The following is a 21,284-nucleotide window of genomic DNA, read 5'->3' as shown; positions in this document are numbered from 1 at the left end:
TAGGATATAAACATCAGCTGCGCCCTTCTTGCTTACTTTCCCTCAGTCCCGGGCCAAATTGTAATGCAGAAACTCACTACCAGGCGTTGTATTCCCGCACTTATTGTTCTTCACTTTTGTTGGCTCGGGTACAATTTCACGGGTTGCAACTTTAAAAAGGACGCGGGAGGGGGAGGCTGATTTTCTGCTCGAGGCTGCGACTCCTCGGTGCAGTCTCGTTTGGCTTTTAAGGCTTGCAGGTGGTGCCTGGCTTGACTTTGCCCTGCCCACCGGCACCAGCACCATCTCCCGGGCTTCTGGGCTTTTCTCCGTCTCCCCTGACTCAGGCGAGCAGCTGCACCGCAGCTCGCGAGTGACCGGTGTTTTCAGTTTCGGAGCTAACGCCATCGGCGTCGTACAAGCGTGCATTTACACCGCCTTTCCCGAGAAAATGTGAAAAGCAAAGCCGCTGTTTCCTTTCAAAACACGAGTATGGCGTTTCGCCTTGTTTTCTGAAGTGGGGAGAGGCGGGGGGAAAAATAAAAAGGGAAAGGCAGAGTATTTTTCTTGCAAGTTCAAGCGTAAAATAAGATGCTTTAAAAATAAATAATACATCATTTTGATCCAACACTTCATGAGATTGTCTAGAGGCCAATGCCTACAAATCCTCCCCTTATTATGTCCTGGGATGGGAGCTCTGATGCATGGACACAAAACAACTTTGCTCAGTGACCTGTGGGCGAAAGAAAAATCCTTGCCAGCTCTGCAAATGACCCAGCACTGATACTCGCTCCTGTAACTGTTCGCTCAGCAACACTCCCCGGTCCCGTTATGCGCGCTTGAGATTTTTTTGGAGCCGCGGACTGCAGCACCGGCCAAAGCCTTTGAAAACATCTGCTGATAAAATTCAAGCAGGTCGTTTCGGAAGAAATTAAAAAAAAGGGAGTGAAATGAAGAGGGTGTGGGTGTTTAAAAAAAAAAGAAAGGGGGGAAAAACAACCCGCTAAGTCTCTAAGCGGTAACAGCTGAGAGAAACTTGGCAGCGGGCGGGGGTCCCCGGGGCTGGGCACCCCCGGGGCTCCCGCAGCTCCTCGCCGAGCGCGGCGGGGAGGGGTCCGTCCTTCCCCGGCAAGTTCTCCCCTCGCCTGCCCCCAGACAATCGCAGCACACCACGGCGGCGGGTGGGGACTCATTTTCTGTCCCCACGAAGCCGTTGTTGGCGTTTGAGGGCGAGGGGGGAGACCGCCCCGCCGCCCCCCGCGGGCGGCTCTCCGGGGGCCGGGGCCGGGCGTCGCTGGCCGTTCCGCCCCCATTGGCCGCGCGGGCTGGGGGGGAGCCGGGCGACCGCACACGCACTCACACGGCGGGCAGAGGCTGCTGGGGTATTGTTATCATTGTGTTTCAGCGGAGGGTTCTGCGTGCAGGGGGAGGGGTGGAGGGAGGAGGAGGAGGAGGAGAAGAAAGAAAGAGAGAGAGAGAGAGGGAGAGAGAAAGTGCGGGGCGAGCGTGCGGCAGGGCCGGAGCAGCGGCGGCGCTGGGCTGAGCCCGAGCTCGCTGGGGGCACCGGCGGGAGGAGCGAGGCGGGCACCATCCGGGCGTGGGGAAGGCGGCCGCGGGGGAGCCGCCACCGCCGCACCGGCCTCGCAGCAGCGGTACTTCTTTCTTATTTCCCAGCCTTTTGTTCGCCCGTCCTCCTCCTCCTCCTTCTCCTCCTCTCAGCCCACCCTCCGCAGCGCGCAGGGGGCTCGCCGGAGAGAAAAGCAGCCTGACCCAGAGCCGAGTTTCACCCGTCCTCTGCCTCTCTCCGTCTCTCCGCTTCCCCCTCCCCCGCCGCGTCGCTGCCCATGAGCTAGAGCGGCAGCCGGCGCCGCGGCTCCGGCAGGCGGGGGGTACACGCCGCCCGCAGCCCCCGACAGTTGCCGCTCGCCTCGCCCCGCTCCGGGACCGCCGGGGGCCGCCCCGCCGCCGCCCCTCCTCGCCTCCATGTGCCGGATAGCGGGAACGCCGCCGCGGATGCTGCCGCCGCTGGCGCTGATGCTGCTGGCGGCCCTGCAGCAGGTAAGGCGCCGCCGGCGGGGAGCGCGGCCGGGATGCGGCTCTTTGTTCCGCGGCGGGGCCCGGGCAGGGCGGGAGCGGGGCGGGGGGGCTCCGTCGCCGGGGTGCGGGTCCTGGGGAAGGGGTACGGGAAGGTGGAGGCTGAGGCTGCCCTCGCCGTGCCCGGGGGTGGGGGGTATGATTGTGGCCGCTTGCGCGGAGACACCTGCTCCGGGCACGCGGAGCTTCGTGCCTGGGGCTGGCCGGGCCGGGAGAGGAGCGGGGCGGGGTGTGTGTGTGTGTGTGTTGTCCTCGGGACGCGGATTCCCCTCCTCGCTGCTGGGAGAGCAGGTGCAGGAGGACGGGGAGGGCTGTGCGGTGTCCCCTGGCTGGGGACAGAGTCTCGGAGAGAAGGGACGCGGCGGGGAAGGGCGGCCGGGGGCTGCCGGCGAGCTGCTGGGCAGGGGCAGCCCCGCTGCGGGCTGCGCCTCCGCCACCCCCGGCTGGGAGCCCGCTAATCCCTTCCCGGGAAGAATTTAATCAGCCTCCGCCTGGGCTCCGGGCTTCCCCACCCCCTGTCGTTTAACGGGAATTTCCACTGGGACGGGCTCCGGCTCCGAAGGTGTTTAATTTGTTATCTTGGAAGTCCTGCCGCCGCCCGGCGGGCTCCCCACGTGCCCCGAGGTCCCGGGCTGGCAGCGCCGGGCACCGGCCGGCAGGGATGCTCCGGGGCGGAGGGGGGTGTGCGCGTCTCTCGGCGGAGAAAGTAGAGGTCCCTGCGAGGGGGAGGAAGGATGGGGGCGATAACATGGATCCCAGCGGGCGCAGTGGATGCGGGGCGGCGGTGGGGCCGGGCTTCCCTGGACCCCGGGCGGAGGCCGGAGCAGGTGGCGGGGGGGGCGATCGGTGGGTTTTCCCCCCGCTCGCTTTGTGCTCGCCGAGCTCGTCTCCGGCGCGGCGCCGTGGGTGGGGAGGGCGGTAAGTCTCAGGGACAGATGGCGCAGATCATCGCCTCTTAATGGTATTTACGGTCGGGGCATCTCCGCGGGGCCGGGGGAGCGGGTTGAGGCGAGGCCGGGGCGCCCGCCCCTGTCCATGGTGCGGGGCAGCCGCGCCGCCTCCCGGCCGGGCTCCCCGGCGGCCCCGGCCCGGCGCGGGGTCCTTCCCGCGGGCTCCGAGCCGCTCCCGGGGGCTGGTGGCTTGAAGCCTTTCTGCGCCTCTCGCCGGGTGTTCCGGGCACCCGGGGATTTTCCCTCGAGTCTTGGGAGCACCCGGGGCTGCGGAGACACGAGGAGTGTCCAGCTGGGCTTGAGCCACTTAGTGGGGAAGCAGCCACCCTGTTCCGAAACTTGTGATGTGCTACTTCTAGGGCTAAGTTTTGGGCGGCTTTTTTTTGTTTGTGGTTTTTGTTTGTTTGTTTGTTTGGGTTTTTTTTGTGGGAAGCTGATTTGTTTATTTTCTTTTTTATTTGGTTTGGTTTCTGCCTCCAAATACTAGCGTCTTTTCAGATCTGTACATGCAGCAGCTTGTCTTTTTTTTTTTTTTTTTTAGGTCCTTATATGTTATTTATTGTACATGCTTTTCAGTTCATAGTCTTCCTATCTCAATAAATCTTTAGAACACAAATTCTGCAGTAAGCTCTTATTCCATTTTTTTTTTTCCTACCCAGGGCAGGTTTGAAATTGAAGCACAAGCTATGAATTAAGGACAGGAACTAGCCCTATTGCTTTTATGTATCACTCGGTGTCACTGGCACGTTACGGTTGGGGAATCCAATTTCCCCCTTGTTTGGGTATCCATTAAATCAGGTTAGGGTTGATTTTTAATAGCGTGTAACAAAATTGGAACTTGCGTATGAAATCAGATTTATAGACCTGTGTCTGTACAATGCTTTCATTTTAAAAGCTGCCTCCTCCTCTTTTCATGCACACTGCAAAGAGCCTTCAGAACCTAGGTGCAGTGCTAACTTCTTTTCCCCCTGTCATCGTATCTGCTGCTTCTGGTTGGTAGGGAGTTATCTGTATCAGGTTCTCTAAACAGGTTGAACCTTTCTACTTAGGTTTTCATCTGCGACACAAGAGCTATCACTTTCTGGAGTTACTGATCACTTCGATGGTCATCAGAGATAAAACCATTATTATGGAATTACTTTCAAGATCATAACTGGAAGCAGGTTTTAAGGCAAATCTGTGGATGCTGTTTACAAACAGGAAATAGGGCTTTAGATTTTTGGTAATCTGTGACTTGCATGAGACGTAAGGGAGTGAAAACTGTACTTTACTTTGCTGGTTAACAGATCAGTATGAATCTGGAAGTATTTTGTGAAAAACCTGACAGACAAGAAGAGAAAAAGAGTGAAGCTTCCTTTTCTGGCCAGATCAATAGTTCCCAATTTTGGAACTGGGATAACAACAGAATTGAAGAAGAAATGGGAAGGGTATCATGAGTTTACAAGAGTGAAACTACTGTTAGATAGAAATCAACCTGAAAGAGGAATAAGAAATTGAGTGCTCAAAAAGGGATTTTTTTTTTTTTTTTTAAATGTATAAGGTGGTCAGATCGCTCAGTAGACCCTTACCCATTTCTATATCAGAAACAAGTAAACAATAAAGCAGTTTTGGAGCCTTTCATGCCTGGGTGTCTGGCTTGAATTCGAATTATGATGACAGAGGATGTGAGTTATTACTCTCTGCAGGCAGTTTTGGTCCTATTCCAGGTTGTAGCAAATGTATCCAGGTGAAGAAGCTAGTAGTCTAAATGACACTCCTGTTAAGCCGCCTCTGTTGAGAATCCAGCCATGGCATTTCTTTCCAGCTGCACCTCTCTCATAATGACCCCCAGCAGTAGCTGCTGGTAGAACGGAGGTGAGGCATATTAGTGCAGTTTTGTGCAGAAGTGGCAGTGAGGTCTCCTCTTGTGGGTGCATCTTCCGTCTCTTAATATAGACCTGTGTCACATTATTATTTTTTAAAAATCACTCTGTTTTAAGTAATATCATAAATATGTGATTGTGCAAGTACAAAAATGAGTTTCAAGGTGTCTCTTTTTTAAAAAAAAATCAGATTCTAACATAATTAACACCTATCAAAGTGAATTGAATACATTTTATAACACGTTTCATAAGCCCCAGAACAGGATAGTTGTGTGAGTGGCTCAGCCTTTTAGGTTGTAGGTCATTCTGTTCTGGTTTTGCTTTGTGTTCAAAGAATCTATCTGAAAAATTAAATGTGTCAGGATATTGCAGCAGAGAGCTCTCCAATCTCTGGTCTAGGTGAGAGTGATACCACTGATACATCCTCAGAAATTCAGATAATTGTAGGACTGTAGAAATAAACATCAGAGTTTCACTTTGGATATTAAATTTGATATGTTATTTAAATATTTATTTTGTGAAGAGACTTTTTAAAAACTGCTTTTAACCTCTGTTATAGGACTGATAAGGTTGCGTGAATCAACAATGAGTTTTTGGAATTTAAATCATTGATTAACCAATCAGGAGATGATTTTGTGTGTTACACAAGTTCTGATTATCTGAGTAGGTATTGTAGCAAGCTCAGAAGTATATATGCTGCTGATGTAATAGAAGTGACATATTTTCATGAATTGTCAATGCAATATATTTAATAAATGTTCTGTGTTTTCTAGAAAGTCATCTTCTGCTCTCTTTTTGTGGGTAGTACTGTTACCTGGGCACGCACTTAATGTGCTAAAAAGATGAATGTATAGTTTTTATTATACCAGTTTTTAAAATATTGCCCCAAATGATCATGTTTTTGAACTACATCAAGTCAAGAGTGTGTAGTTAAACTTCTCATCTATTTTTTTTTTGCTCCCAGAAATTGGAGGAACTCCCAGAAATGTCATTGGAAGAGCCTTGTCATGTCCCATCTTAATGCATTTCAGTGACACTTTTATGTCAATAATTTCATTTATTAGGTTTTATTTTTAATAGCTGAACACTGTAACACATTAAGACAATTTAGTTCTGACAGAAGTGCATGTGTATATTTAAAAATAGCTTGAGGAAGCTGTGAGTAAAGTTATTTTTACTCAATACGGACAGCCTCGTGTAAGGGACTTTTTGTCATGTGGTAAGGAGCAGTAACTTGAATGACTCCTCTTGCTGAGTAAGGGAATCATTCACCAGTTAAACTCCCTATGTCTCACTGGTTTTGTAAATGCTTTTTTAAGTTAACAAAAAACCCAAAAACTTGAAAAACTTGCAGTAGTTTCAGTAGTTCACCAGTGCTCCCACTAGGGTAAGAATTTAATTTATTTCAGACAATGTACACATACAAAACACAAATCTGTTCCCCAAAGGTTATGTAACCTCTAATGTTCTCTGATGTTTTTATTTTGAATTGCTTTTTGTTATAAAACAGCATAGAAGGAACCTGTAGTGTCCTTACTGAGTAGCTAGTGTAATTCCACTAACCCAGTGGCACTAGTTGTGGAAAAGATGCAGAGAGACTTATCGGGATGGAAAGTGACGAAAGCAGAAGGAATACTTAAAGTTTTTTGCAGTAGCAGTGGTAATTATGATAGTACTCCTCACCTACCACTGGTTGGTCAAGTTAATACTTGCATGTGTAGAGGCGAGTCTTGAGAGGGAAGATCACATTCATATTGCAGGATGAGTTTAGGGTGGATATGTATTTTGCTAAAGCACATTTGTAGTTTGTGAGTGATCCAAGAGGGACCTTTTACCACCTGGCTGTCAGGCTGTACTGCTGTTTACCCTGAGAGGTGTATAACCGGGTCTATGTGATTTATCATTTGATTTGATACTGCAGTTCTCACTGAAAGATCGTGGGAGCTTTGTCTGAATAAGGAGAGGAAATCGGGCTTTCTATTTTTAAATGGCTTATGAAAACAGGTACAGGATAGCAGCTTCCAAGATGGAAGGTGCATTGCTGCCAAATCTTTTCAATGTTTCAGTTAATCTATTTGGTTTTAGTAAGTATTTGTGGATTTAATTAAATATCATGTTTCCAAAAGGCACATTTATCCTCTCCTCTAGGCACTCCTTGACGTATTTAAAAAATATATTTTTACCAACAGACTCCTCCCGGGACTCCATTCCTTATAATTAGCATATAATTATCACCCAGCTGCTGAAGACATACTTAAAATTTTGTGATCCCCCAAAAGAATTTTTCCAGATAGGCTTTGCAAGGACTCCCTCGAAGGTCGGGGAAAATACACCATCCTCCTGTATGCGTTAATGGCAGTTTCCGTGATCAGAGATGCTCAACATGAGCAATACAATGGCTATTATCAAATCAAAGAGAGGTTGTTTCCTCTTTTACTAGAGAAATGAGAATGTGTAGTCAAACTCAGGGCTGATTTATTTTTTTGTCTTCATTATTATTATTAATATTATTATTAAAAAATGTGACTTAGGCTTTGAGTTTGGTTTTGCAGTTGAAATTTTAAGACATCCTTCCCTGTTAGGAGCTGTGGCTTGTCTGGAGAAGTACATCTTGAAAGATGCAGTAGTCCCATGTTCTAGTTGGGGGAAGGGGAGAAGGGGAGTCCAAACCAGGTTACGGTTTTGAGCTATGCGCCAGTGAATGTCTCCGTGTTTAGTAAAGTAAGTTGTCACTCAGAAGGAGCTACAAATATGGTTTGTGAGGCACTCTAATTTGTAAAGGTATAGTGACCAGTGGTGGTTCAAGGGAACTGTTTTTAAACCAGATGGTAGCATAAAAGTTGTGGATCTCAAAAAAATGTTTGAGAGTTTTAAGTATTGGTTTAAGAAGCTGGATTTTCTGATTAAAACCTCCTGGTTCAAGAAGTAGAACGCTAATTAGAAGTGAAGATGGCATAATGAATGCCCTTTCTAGTGTAACTGAATGACCTCTGGGAGGATGTAGCCTGGCACCCTCTTTGGAAACTTTTGGCTTCCAGAACAATTTGAATGAAAGGCATTTTTCTTGTTTTCTAGTTGCAATCTACAGTTGAAAACAAATTGTACTTGATTACATTTGCTGGAGCACTGAGTACTGTGAGGGTATAAACTGTCACCGCGCTTCTTTGCAGCAAGTTGGAGATTAAGGAGTTGCTGAATGTTTTCAAGTTTAGCATCCAAAGCGTTTCAGAGATGTGTCTGTCATCCTGCAGAGTATCTTGCATATGCCTTATGGTAGTAAGTAGAAGCTTGTCATAAAATCAGACCAACCTCGTACTCCATATCTCACTGTGTCAGATGATGTATGTGCACAAAGCTAAAAATGGATAGAACAATCCCTAGAGTTACCTACATTGTGAATGAGCATTGGGTACCATCTTGGCCTTTAGATTGATGAGGAAACACCCAGTCTTTAAACACAGTCACGAATTTTTCTGTGATCATGTGTTTAAGTTGAATATTCCTGTCATAATTGCAAATTAATGTTGGTTATTAGGAGGGAGAGCTCAAATGCCCTGTGCCTGCTCTGTCATACATATAATTATGCCAGACGTTTTGAGTTTAGTACAATAATGCCCTGTGAATTGGCTGGACTTGGCAACTAGCAGCTGTACTATGTCCAATTATAACTGTAAGTATGATATTTTCTCTGATATGTACCCTACTGTTTCTCATTTTACTACCTAGGCTTATTTTCCTATGGGAACAAGCTACAGTGAGCATAAAAGAAGACAGTCTTTCAGAAACAACTTTGCTTGCGATTTGGTACAATCAATATTAAGCAATCTAATGTTGTAGGACATGTAGATGCCAACAGTGGAAAACAAGTGCCTTTGATATTTCAGATTAATAGATACTAGTGAACTTCAGTGGTGTATGAAGAATGTAGAGGGAATAAGATCAGCCGTGTTTGAAAATTGTATTTAAAAGCCCAATTCTGCAAGTTTAGGATGTGTGTTGTAATATGAAATTGCTTCTATGTTTTTGTGGTGAGATTGCATTTTTAAGTAGATGTTTCTTCACTGAATTACATTCTAAATGTAGCTACTTTTTTAGAAAAGTATGGAAATTGGAAGAGGGATTAGTCCAAAACTTTCAACAGTAGTGAAGCAGTAGTGTCTACTGGCTTTACTCTTGTTTTAATTTACAGGGTTTTTTTTTTTACGAGAGTAAGGCCTATGTTGTTGGAAGACTCTTGCTGGTAGTGTTTAGAAAAAAAGATGTAAACATGAATCCTTTGGAATTATGCTGTTGAGATCGTCAACAGGTTGCAGGTTCGTTTTTTTTTTTTTTTTTTTAATTGAGCTGGAATACAGCCATGAAATTAAATCACAGGTTTTTAGATACTTGGCTGTCTGGTTATGAAACTGAAGTAACTGAGGAGCAGGATATGAAAACTGCAGTCTTAACTGCTGTCAGTATATCAGAATGGCCAATTCTTTTAACTGATTGTGATTGAATAATAACTTTGACAGAGGATTTCTAATTTTTATCTTGTTGCTCCAGAATTGCAGTTTGCCTGCTGCATTTAATATGAGATCTATGGTACTGAGTTTATGTACGTACATGATCTGACACCACTTCTGACTAGGTGCTAGCTCTGCAGCATCTGGAAATAGTAATGCTTGTTACTAACTTTGCAGTTAAAAATGACTAAATAAACCATAAAGGATGAGGAAAGCAGCACAGTTTTTCATTAGTTACTCTTTTGCTTTAGCACAGTCTGTTAGTTTTTGAGAGGAGAATTTTCCAAGTGCTGAGCTTGTTCAAAGCTTTCTAACTCCATTAGCTAGGTTTTATATGGGCACAAGCTAAGGTAATTGATTTCCATCTTGAAAGAAATTTTTTTTAAGTAGTATCCTTCTGTAGATGAGTGTACAAATAATATTATCTTAGGTTTTAAATAATCTTGGGAGTTGTACTAATCACACAAAATCCTGTAAATTACAGTAATGTGCCCTATAATCTTTACTAGCTTTCCCCTTTTGCTCCAGATAAGGGAATAAAAATATTTTGGCATCTTCTTTTGCTTAGAGTTAAAATGGTTTAAGTCCTGCAGTATTTTTAGGCTGAACTTGATATGACCTAGTGTGTCTGAAGCTACAACTTCTACTTAATTCAAAACACTTAACATAGGGCGATTAAGAATTGCTGAAAATTTGAATTCTTCCTTCCCTTGTGTTTTTATTCTCAAACAATCTTTACAAAGGGCTGTTTTTGGAGAGCAGAGTACAGTCTTTTGTTTCTGGATAAAATTGATGGCTGCAAATGAAAGAATAAAGAAGGCTCTCTATTCATATCCCCCAGCCTTTGTTTCACTGGGCATTGTTTCAGTTTATAAGAGCTGTTTAGTACATATAGATTGCGGGAAAGGCTGAAATATTCCCAGGCTCATCAGCACAGACTTGGTAAAAATCCTGCTATCTCCTTAGCTGCCCACCCAGGACCTTTTTGTTTCAAGGATACTATGAAAGGCTATTTTTTTTTTTCTTTCCTCTCCATCAGATTTCCTTTGAGGTCACCTTTTGTACAGTAGTTTAAATGAGTCTTGCTATTTTTCTTTGAAATTCTGGAAACCTTATCAAGCCTATGATTTGAGTTCTAAGGCTGAGGAAACTGGAGTTAGCAGTTGGAATCATAATTATTTTTGATTTACCGTCTTACCTTAAAGACTCAGTGTGTAAATGGACTGTTAGGACTTAGCTACAGATCCAAGTTCCAGCTTTGCAGATAACAGTCCCGTGGTAGCTTAAATTGTCACTTTGTTTGCCTCTCTCCCCATGTAAACAATCAGAAGTACATAAATGTACACAGACGATGTCCTCATGTTGTACTTAAGTCATAATTGAATCCACACCACATTTTAAGATAGCCTAACACTTGGTAGTTACAAGTTCTCTTACTGGGCGCTTGATTGGATGATGCAGTAACTCGGGAATTAGATAGCAAATTTTGATTTTTTTTGCTGGTGTCAGTGTTGAGCTGTTTAGTTAGGACCATGTTGGTGTAAGTGCAGTGCAATCTGTTACGAATGCCTCCTTTTATTTGTAATGTAATTGTTCTGATAGGGGTTGACATGCTGAACTTGGCCATGTGTCAGTGGAGAGATTATACTTCTGCCTGATTCCTCTTCTCTGAGAAAACTCTCATGGTTTGAGATACTCCTGTCCCATCTTTGCTCTAACGCCGTCTTTCCCTGAGGTTACTAGCGCAAATGAGCGTAACACCATCAATTCCTTTTTCTCCATTCCTTTTCCCTGTAGGACTTTCTTTGCCATCGTATGCTGACGTGCTTGCATGGACTTTAGTAGGTCTACTTGATGGAAGCCCATCTGGGAAAGTAAAAAGGAAAAACTAATTTAAGTCTTGATCAGATTTAGGTATAATATAGCAGCGCAGTTGCTCGTCCTGTCAAAGACTGTATACTGCATCTGGGTGTGCCCATGGATAGGCCTTTACTTGGCACATAGGCGAGTTTGAGATTGTGAGGGCTCTTGCAATTTCTCAGATGTATGTCAGCTCAGGCTGGCATGGGAGCTGGTCTCTGCCTTGTGCAGCATGAAAGGAGTTTTGCCATGTATGGGCACTTAACCACGTGTGAGGTGGGTTGTTGTCTTGTGCAGTGCTCAAATGAGACAGGAATGATCAACTGAAAAGAAATGTTAATCCTTTGACACAGAAAATTGGATGTCTTTTTTTTTTATTTAATTTTTTTCAGTTTGGCAACAAACTGTTCTGGAAACGAGATAAGCTATCAGAAGTATCTTCTGAACATGGAACGCTGCAGAACAAACAAGTTTCCAAATGCTGTATTATATTTCTTAATAAAAGGGCATTTGTGAAACTCTTTAAGAATGTGATTTGAGGGGAAACTTTCTTAACAAGTGAGAGAACAAACAGTTTCAGTGCCTGACTCTTCCCTTGTTGTGCAAATTTAATAATGAGCTGCTCTCCTTTTAACATCCCTTTGAAATAGAAGGAGATTGCATTGGAAACATTTGGCTGTATGTGGTATCCCTTTGAATGCTAACACAAATACAAGTTCTGCTAAGTTACTGTAAGTGTAGCATTTTATCTGAGTTTACTTTTCTGTTGCAGCCTCACACAGAAATACTCTAAATAAAGCATTTTAAATTGGCAGTTTCTCTCAAGTAATTGGCTACGGAAAAAGAAGTTGCTGATGGGTTTTGTGCAACATTTATTTCCAGAGGAAACAATGTTTTTGTTCCCCCTATGATTCTCCTTCAGTCTCGATGGCTTAGTGGAAATGTTCAGTTGTCAGTAGAGTGATGATTGTGTATTATTTAAATCTTACCAGACAAGTGGGATTTGTTCCTTCCATTCCAGTTATTAGAAAGATTAACCCTTTGCCCTCGTGGTCCTAATTGCAGTCGTTTGGAAACAAAGATGCTGTCTTGTACAAAATGGAGCGTGTGTCAACCAGAATGTTTCTCTGGTGAGTGAAGGTTGCAAGTATTACATAAATTTTGTCTTGTATTTCAGGCACCAATAAAAGCAACCTGTGAAGATCTGTCGTGCAAGACTGGATTTCCTGAAGATGTTCACAGTGCAGTGGTGTCAAGGAGTGTACATGGAGGACAGCCACTTCTCAATGGTATGGTTAGAAAAAGATGTCTTGATTTCTTTTTCTTTTTTTTATTTTCTCTTTCCTCTAGTTAGAACCATAAATCATTCTGAAGCATTTTCATCCTTAAATAGGGCACGAACTCTTGCAGGAAAGAACATCAGCTGCTCTGTGATTATTTTTTGATTACTGTCGTAGGACTTGGAAAATCTGTTGCTATTAGTGGTAGCACAAGCACCTCTGACTGTAATTTGGAAGTACTGAGCATTACACACCTTCCTGTGGTTGTCCACTAATTCTCTTTCTCAGCACAGCGTTCACACTGATACTTTTTGTGACCACTGACAATACATATGCCCTCAGTCTATTCATAGAGCCTATGTATGAATGATGGAGGAGTTATAAAAAAATTCCCTTCTGCTTTACATCTCCTATAGAAGTACTGCACTTACACCCAATCCTAGTGCTCATGTTAATGCAGAAGTAGTTTGCTTACTGCTCTTTCCTGGCAACCTGAGGAGAGGCACCTCGGGAAAGCAAGGTGCAGGACAGGCAGCAATATGAGAGAGTGATTGTGAGCCGTCACTTGGGGGTGGCAGCATTGTGGGTTCTGCAAGGAGCTGTGCCCATAGAGGCAGGGCAGTGCTGGTGCTGTCTCATGGATGGTATGCTGTTCGCTTGTCCTGGCACCTACCTGTGTTGGAGTGGCACAGTGCCCAGGCTCAGGGCGACCTGCTCCAGCGCTCACAGTGTGCTCGGCAAGTACAAGTCCTTGCCTCCACTGGGGATGCACTGCAGTCAGTACATTTGCCCATGTGTCATCCAGGTTGGGAATTTGGTTCATTTCTCTTTTTGCATCTCTTATTTTTCAGGGATAGAGTAGTTGTCTGTAGGACACAGAGGCACATACCTTTGTTGATTGCCTAGTCAGTTAAGTTTCAGTTATACAAGTTAAGTATGCAACCAGTTAAATATACAAGTCTGTGGAAGAACAACGTTTTAAAAAATGTGCATTAATTTGGCTGTTGTCTGAACTGCTAAAATAATTTTTTTCCATCTAATTTGGAAGTTGCGGAACTAAGAAGATCCGTTTTAAATAGTTTCAAATACTTCTTAAATAAGCACTGATTTAATTTAATTTGCTGTTTCTTTCCTATATTTATATGGTTACACAGATCAAGACACTTAAATAAAAAAAAATTAATGAGCCTGCAAAACAAATGTAGTTGTAGTCTTGATTTTACATGCTGTATGTACCAGTCTCTGCTTAATTATATTTTACAGACCTGTTTTGTGCTTTTTTAGAAGTATAATGGAAACTTGACTGCAGGATTAATTGATTAGCTTTAGTGTATTTAAACTTGAGTTAATAAAAGTTTTTCAGTTTCAAGGAATTATATTCTACCACCATAGACTTTTCTTTTATTAAAGGATAGCTTAGAAATTCATGTATTAAAGTAAATGTTCTGCCAACTGAGAAAATAATAAAGAGGAAATCTTCCTTGCTTTCCCACCAGTGGGAGTTAATAGATGACTCTACAGATGCCTCCAAAAGCTGTCAGCACTAAGAATTCCTTTAGTAGATGACGAACAAACCTGGAAAGAGGGGCAGAAACAGAGATGGAGCACAGTGGGCAAGTGCTTTTCTAAAGATGCACGCTTGAAACCACCAAGCGTTTATTAGTAGTTAATCATCATGCTGTCAATTTATCTTAAAATGGAGATCACAGAGGTTTTGAGATTTACCCTGTCCTATGAAAGTTCTCTTAGCTTCTTACGGAGTTAAGACCCTTTTTGCAGTTTCTCCACTCCTTTTCCCACCGGTTAGGAACCATAGTGGACTTCCCACTAATTCTCTGTTGGCATTGCTCATGCAGATCTGATGATAATGACTGAACAGCCTTAAATGAGTCTGAACAAATAGTGTAGGATGGCAGACTGACTTCCTTTCTCATTACTCATTGCATTCACACGGTCCCTTCCCTTGCTTCTCAGAAGTGAGTGAAGCTTGACTGCTGGTTTGTCCTTGAATGGTATTAAAACACTTAGTGTTTTAGGGAAGTAGGAATTGGAAAAACTATGAGGCATACAGTGTGTATTGCATCGTATCAGCTGGTTGAAAAATGACCTGAGGGAGTTTTATTTCCTACCACCAGTTCCTCAACTGAATTACTGCAATAGTTAATTCTTTTGAAAATTGACATGCTTAAAAGCATATAATTTGCTGGTTACACATAAACATGTGGTCCGTCATTGCATAGCTTTGACTTAAATTTAATTACACTGTCATTTTGAAATACTGTTGTTGTCAAAAGCCTGTTTTCTGGTTATTAAACTGGATTCAGATGACGCTGCAAGTTAGGTATAGTTGTGTGACTTTTGCTTCTTGGGGATAACCATGGGCCTGATTTTGATCTTGGTTCCTTTGCCTGTCAAACTGCATGCTTGTACTAGTACAAATTCAGAAGTGAGGCATATAACTGTAGGTTTTCTGTATGGTTTAGAAGTGAAAGCTTTAATACCACAAGCACACAGGTGTTGTCTCGCTCTCAACGAGATGCAGAATAATTTGAACCTGACTTGATGCTTTCTTGACAAGTTACTTCTTAAAATACTGATGAGGAAAATGACCATATGTTTACTAACCATCTTCTTTATTTGCTTTTATCTTGCACAGTGGAGGACAAGCCTCTCAAGGTCTTCAGTTTCTAACTTACTCACCAAAACTTATGTAAAATTTGAATTATCATGACTTGTTGATCTGTGCCTTTCCACTGTTACAGTAACATAGACTATCTGGGATTTTTTAAGTACTATTTATAAGAAATCTTTACTGTAGAGTGTGGGACGGGGTTCCACCATGCACTGCATGATACTGTATATTTTCAGGAGAGGTTTCTCTTCATTTCTGTATGCAGGTGGTTGTTTTTGAGAGAGGGTCAAACTTGTACCTTTTGCATTTTAAAAAATGTCTTCATAACTGATAATGTCTTTATTCATTCATATGCTTAGGAAAGTATGTCAGCATCTGCTAATTTCTCCTGTGCATGAGCACATGGGAGGCATTTGCATGTTCAGTTGGTATCCATGTGCTCTGCTGTTATTTCTGAAACAAAATATTCATAACATAATAACGTGAAGTGGAAAAGGGGAAAGAAACCATGTATTAATGTGAATAGAGGGAAAGAAAATCAAGATAGCTGTCCGTGGTTTCAGGATGAGGAAAGGAGGAGTCCCTTGTAGGGAAAAGATGCAGTTAGCTGGGAAGGCACAGCAGAAGGAGTTGGAAACTAGCCCTTTAGTAGGCTGTGACAGTGCTGTGTAGGAGGCAGCCGGCAGTATAAGCTACATCCTGTTGCCTCCTTCTGGCATAAGTCACTGGGATCCTGTGTTCCTCTGATACAGGCATCACTGGCTGGAGCCTTTGAGACTCTTCAAAGCTGCTATCTTACTCTTTGTTCATGTACAAAGTTTGGCAAGTCTGACTTTGGGATGCAGTACACTCAGGTCACTAGCTACATATAAGCTAAAATACTATAGGTGTAATTTTGAATTTATTTATAATGTTTTACATGGTTTTCCACTTGGCACCAGTCACTTCAGTGAAATTATGTTGATTTTTACCAAGGAAGTAGGTGAGCTCAGAACTACTACCTTCCTTTCTGTAGAGGGAGGAGAAAGAAAGTAATGATTTCTGAAACAAAATTAAAAGAAATTTTATATACCACTAAAAAGTGACTTACTGATAAAACCCTAGGATTATTTGGGCCTCCAGTTCTTTTAGAATTTAATATGCTCGAAGTATTTTAGGACTTGACTATTCCAACATTTAGAAAAAGAAAATAAATAATGTACCAGCTGTCACCTAGTAGAAGTAGGTATCTATTCCAGATCTGCAAGCGAAGTGCTTTTGATTTAAAAAAAAAAATAAAGATTACTGTTTGGAGGACCATACATAAGATGATGTATTCAGAAAAGAAGAGCTGAAGTTACAGAGGGAGTTCCAGTTAGTATATTAAATGTCTTTGCTTGTGCTGGTTTTATTGTGGATTTTTAGTTTATTCAGGAAAAAGTACTTGTGTCAGTTTGATATGTACATCCAGCCTTTTTATCTAATCTTATTTTCTATATCCTACAGATTAAAGATACAAATAATGTATTTCTGCTAAAATTACTCACCTAGGAAAATTACTTGAATGCTCATTTGCAGAATCGCATCGTAGAGATTCTTAGTCTGACAGTTTATTTTAGAAATTTCTTGCCTTTTGAAGGCTTTATTTTAGCATTATCTGTGTTGTTATTAAATACACGATTCTAGTTTTCTGCTAAGCAAATTCATTGTCTAGGCAAGATTCTTAACTGTATCCTTCAAGTGGCGTGTAGTTATAAAATATTTCTAAGCTTTTTGAATTGCACAATGATAAAGAATAAAATGTTTTGGTGTTCATCACACAGATAAACGGTGATTATGGATGAGTAACAGCACAGTTTCATGCGCTGTTTAAGCCTAAGCGAGCTGACAGCATAGCCAAAAGAGGCACACTTGCACTTTCCCTCCTCTCTGAGCCTGGTACCGAGTGATCATGAAACCATAAAATGAATGGAGTGAGCCCATTTATCTGGGGTAAACTCTCACTCCTACTCCTTTAGGGTTTTGTTGAAGGATCTTGTATGCTTAAACAGAGCTGCAGTATCCCTGCTGCCTTTTCTTTTAGCAGTGAAATGCTTAGAAAATAGTATTTGTTTCAGTGCTCTCAAACTGAGCAACAAAACTTGATTTTGGCATTCCCACTGACTTATTTTGTAGTTTACCACTGAAAATACCAGTTAATCTGAAAGAACTCAGAAACACATTGCTTGCCATGTGGCACTCAGGTGTTGCCTCCTGTTTAAAAGTAACTAATGTTTCTTCATGAGATAGTGGAGGTTACCTGGGTGCTGTCAGCCTGAGATGAAGCCAAGCGACTTTTTTTTCCGCTAGTGGTGTTGTATTGTGCTGTGTACAAAGATGCCTATCGTCAGATAAGAATAAAGTTCCTTTAAAGAAATGATCGTATTTAAAAGTGAAGACAGCAGTGCATCTTTTAAGGCATATGTCTTGTTCTTTTTATACAAACAGCTCTTATACAATTGTATTCTTACTCTGGTAGCATGCACTGGTGGCTTTGATATTCCAGTGCACATTAACAGCAGAGCCAGGGAAAGTGTTTAACAGAATCATATTTTCCAAGAGAGACAAAAAATAATTTTGGATTTTTTCATTCTTTTCACAGAAAAAAGAATGGTAACCAATTTGTTTAAAGCCTCCTTGCTTTAAGCAAAAAGACAAGTTTACAAGTTCCTTCCAGGCAGACAGCCAAAGAATCTCAGATGGATGGGGTCTTTCTTCGAGCTGCTGGCAAGCTGGGGAAAAAATGTTTCAATTTTTCCCAAATGTATTTTTTTCTGAAATTATCTTCCTGTACATACCCTTTCCCACTTTGTCCCCCACAACAACAACCAACCAAACAAAAAACCTCCCAAAACCAAACCGTCATCTTTTCTAGTTATTCTTCTAAGCCTTAGTGGGAGTGTGAATTTTTTTTTCAGAAGCTTATCTTGGGGTTATATTTGTATTTCTTTCCTCAGTCCTGCTTGACATTTAGTAGCTTTATGTTTGTCCTCTTTCATGTGAAGCAGAGCAAATTTTATTGCTGTAACATGGTGATGCTGTGCTTTTTTGATTTATTTTCTGTTAAAATTGCATTCCAATTCTCAGACTCTTGCCTTTTTAATCCTTTTCCTCTTCCTTTCTCAAACAGCTTCTCTGTTCATTTTCTGTACCCCACAGCACCCTAAATTCTCCTGTGTCAGTATTGAGCTTACTATCCTGGACTGGACGAACTACTTCTGTTTGCTTTAACTGTAGTAGCACAGTGCCTGTTTTATGATGCCTGTTGTCTATTCACGTATCAACCTCTTAATGTATTCTCACATACTTGTCCCATGAAAGTAAGAGGTTGCTTTTGCTGAAGGAAGAGATTGCTTTTCTTGAGATGTGGTTTCCGTACTCCTTTTTCCCCACTAAACAGAGTATATCCTATAGAGCATGCATAACATATCTTCACCTTACTGAACAGTGGTGAAATCTCTACGTGAATTCCAACTCCTTTTTTCTCACTTGAATTTCTGTGAAGTTCCATGTCAGATTTGTTATGTGATAGCTGATTTTACATGTTACTATTAATCTACTGCTACTGATTAATGTAGGCATTTTCTCATTCCAAGCTTGTATGTAGAATGTTACGTATATATAAGTAGAAAATAAATGTATAATGAAATTCAGTGACGTTTTGGGTGCGCACAAAGGACAAATATTTCAGAAGGGTAACTTGATTATCTCTCAGTGGAACCTAAAGCTGTAATGGAATTATTTTTGGATCAATTTGTATATCCAGTATCAGAGAATTTGTCGCTTGAGTTCTAGATAAGAAGTCATTCTGAAAGAAACCTATAAACATGTACTAAACAAAATGTTTTCATTTTACACAATATTTATATTAGAGGCAGAAGTATATATTGTAGTTTAAAAAAAACCCAAATGCACTATTTTGTCTGCTTTTCCCAGAGAAAAAACTTGACTCATCCTTACTCATCGCAGAAGAAACACTGCTTCTGTTTCTAGTTCAGATTTTTATATCTACGTCTTGATAAAGAGAAAAATAGACTTATAAGGAAGTTATAGAAATCCTGAGTAGTTGCAGTATTCTGGCTTTTGTAAATTAATATCTTAGTTAATTAGTCTAGCTATGATAGTAATTTCTGTTTATGATGAATTTACTTTGAATGCACTGTATTAATTAGAACTTATTCCCATTTCCTATATTCAGCTGGTTACTTACGAGTAGTGTGCTTTCTGTGTGCAGAAGTGGGAATTACAAGAAGTGAGTTGACAGCTGCCCTGCTATGCTCTGAATGTGTCTCAATGGGGATATGGCAAAGGAGGTGTTTGTTTCTGCCTCTGAAGCCAGGTCTAAGTTTATACTGTTCCTGACACCATTTAGTGTAGCCTTAGCTTAGTTTTAAACTATGCAATCTGGCCTTGATTCCCAAGGTGCCATTTTTTCTCCTGGAATCACTACAGTTAGAGCCGTCTCCAAGGCTGACCTGTACTCTTGGGTAGGCTGGGAGTAATGGAGATTGCAAAGCTGTGCAGAAAGCTTCCCCAGTAAAGGTGCCCTTGGGTATGGGAGATTTATTTAGCCATAGAAGAAAAGTTGCTCTTTCTTGCAACAGCTGCATTAAAAAAAATTCATTATGTGGATAGTTCATGTAATACATGAAGCAAAAACTCACGTGAGGCCATCTGTGTTAGCATAATGCGAGACACATGGTATGCATAATTAGGCATTCAAATTCTTGCTTAAGACTACAATACATCTTTTGTTGACTTTTCATCTTTCTAACAATCCAGAAGACAAATTTGTTAGAGCATCCTTTTGAACTGATATTATACAAAAATGCTCTTTATTGTAGAACATATTACCATATGAAATAAAGATAAATTCCACAGGTATTTAAACACTTAATGGTTACATTAAATCAAATATTATTGTGTTGAAGACTTGGATGTCAATCAACAAATCCCATGTACAGTTTGAACTGCTCTGATTTTGGTTGAATGCATTGAGGTGGATTCATTGCTTTTGGTTGAACTTGTGACACTCAACAAGGGGGCGTTTTTTAATCTAGAAATAACAACTTTAGTAACAGTTCACTTCCAAACTTTCTGGGCATATCCTGGGCATCAGAGTCAGCCACACTGAACTCAGAAGGTAGAAGGGGCAGAAGACAAGTGCAAGGGGACAGTGTCAAATTTCAGATGGAAGCAAAATGACTAAATTTGCTATTATTTTCTAATTAGGCTGTAGAAGGAATAATTGCCCTTTGGTACCCTTTAAATCTTTCTAATTTAACACAACAGGGATAATTTTACACTCTTCTCCATATATCCCAGCTGATTTGTCTTCCAGAGGGGCAGGAGAAAAGTGTTGAAGCGTGAGTGGGGTGGAACTGGTGTGAATAGGCCTCAGATGAGGCTGGGATAAGAAATGATCCAGGTGATGAAGGAAGCTGAAATGGGTTGAGGAATTAATAGAGACCCTTGTGTAGTTCAAGGGGGAAAGGAAAGTGCGCGTTCTCCACAGTTTTAGAAAGAGACTTGGCAGTGGTTGAAAGAAGAGGGCAGAAGTAACCTAAAGTAGGAAGGAAAGTATTTTGGAGTGTTTTCAAATTTCCTCACGACATCCAGTTTGAGCTAGTTATGGTCATCTGATAGCCATCCTAAAGGAAATGCCAAGGATCCAATGGAGTTCAGCGGCATGAATTGAATGAGAAGATAGTAGTGAGGAGCTTGTCTAGGAGAAACTGCTAGGCCTTTTTGACATCACAGTAACAACACAATGCCCACATCTACTGTGTTTTTGCAAATTATATTAATGCAAGGAAACCTTAATTATTGGATGTTCATCCAAGATCAGAACATGCACAAGGAAGAGGCTTTTGAAAATAAACTGGCGTTACAACCAGGATATGAGTGAGGGTCACTAAAGAAGTACCTGTAGCTGTACATCGCGACTTTGCATATTGACAACATGTCCAATTTTCTGGAGGCAGCGTTGGGTTTGAGCACTTGGAGTCCATCAGTGTCCATCGAGTGGTCTCAAAATCCACTGCTGCTTTTTGCTGACAGTGAACTGGTGCCAGTAATAGTTTTTTCATTGTTTATTGTCTTGA

General features: G+C 42.1%; 1 protein-coding gene across 1 annotated transcript in view; it reads left to right on the top strand.

Moving 5' to 3' along the window:
• The first annotated feature begins 1,914 nt into the window (after positions 1 to 1,914).
• CDH2 (cadherin 2) overlaps positions 1,915 to 21,284 on the top strand; it is a 112,224-nt gene continuing 92,854 nt past the window's right edge. The window contains exons 1-2 of the mRNA XM_069854018.1: positions 1,915 to 2,037; positions 12,428 to 12,539. Of these exons, the coding sequence (XP_069710119.1) occupies positions 1,963 to 2,037; positions 12,428 to 12,539 (187 nt within the window). The 5' untranslated portion in view covers positions 1,915 to 1,962. The remainder of the gene's footprint in view (positions 2,038 to 12,427; positions 12,540 to 21,284) is intronic.

Source organism: Phaenicophaeus curvirostris, chromosome 3, assembly GCF_032191515.1.
Source record: "Phaenicophaeus curvirostris isolate KB17595 chromosome 3, BPBGC_Pcur_1.0, whole genome shotgun sequence".
Taxonomy (NCBI): domain Eukaryota; kingdom Metazoa; phylum Chordata; class Aves; order Cuculiformes; family Cuculidae; genus Phaenicophaeus; species Phaenicophaeus curvirostris.
This window is presented reverse-complemented; position numbering and strand designations above follow the sequence as displayed.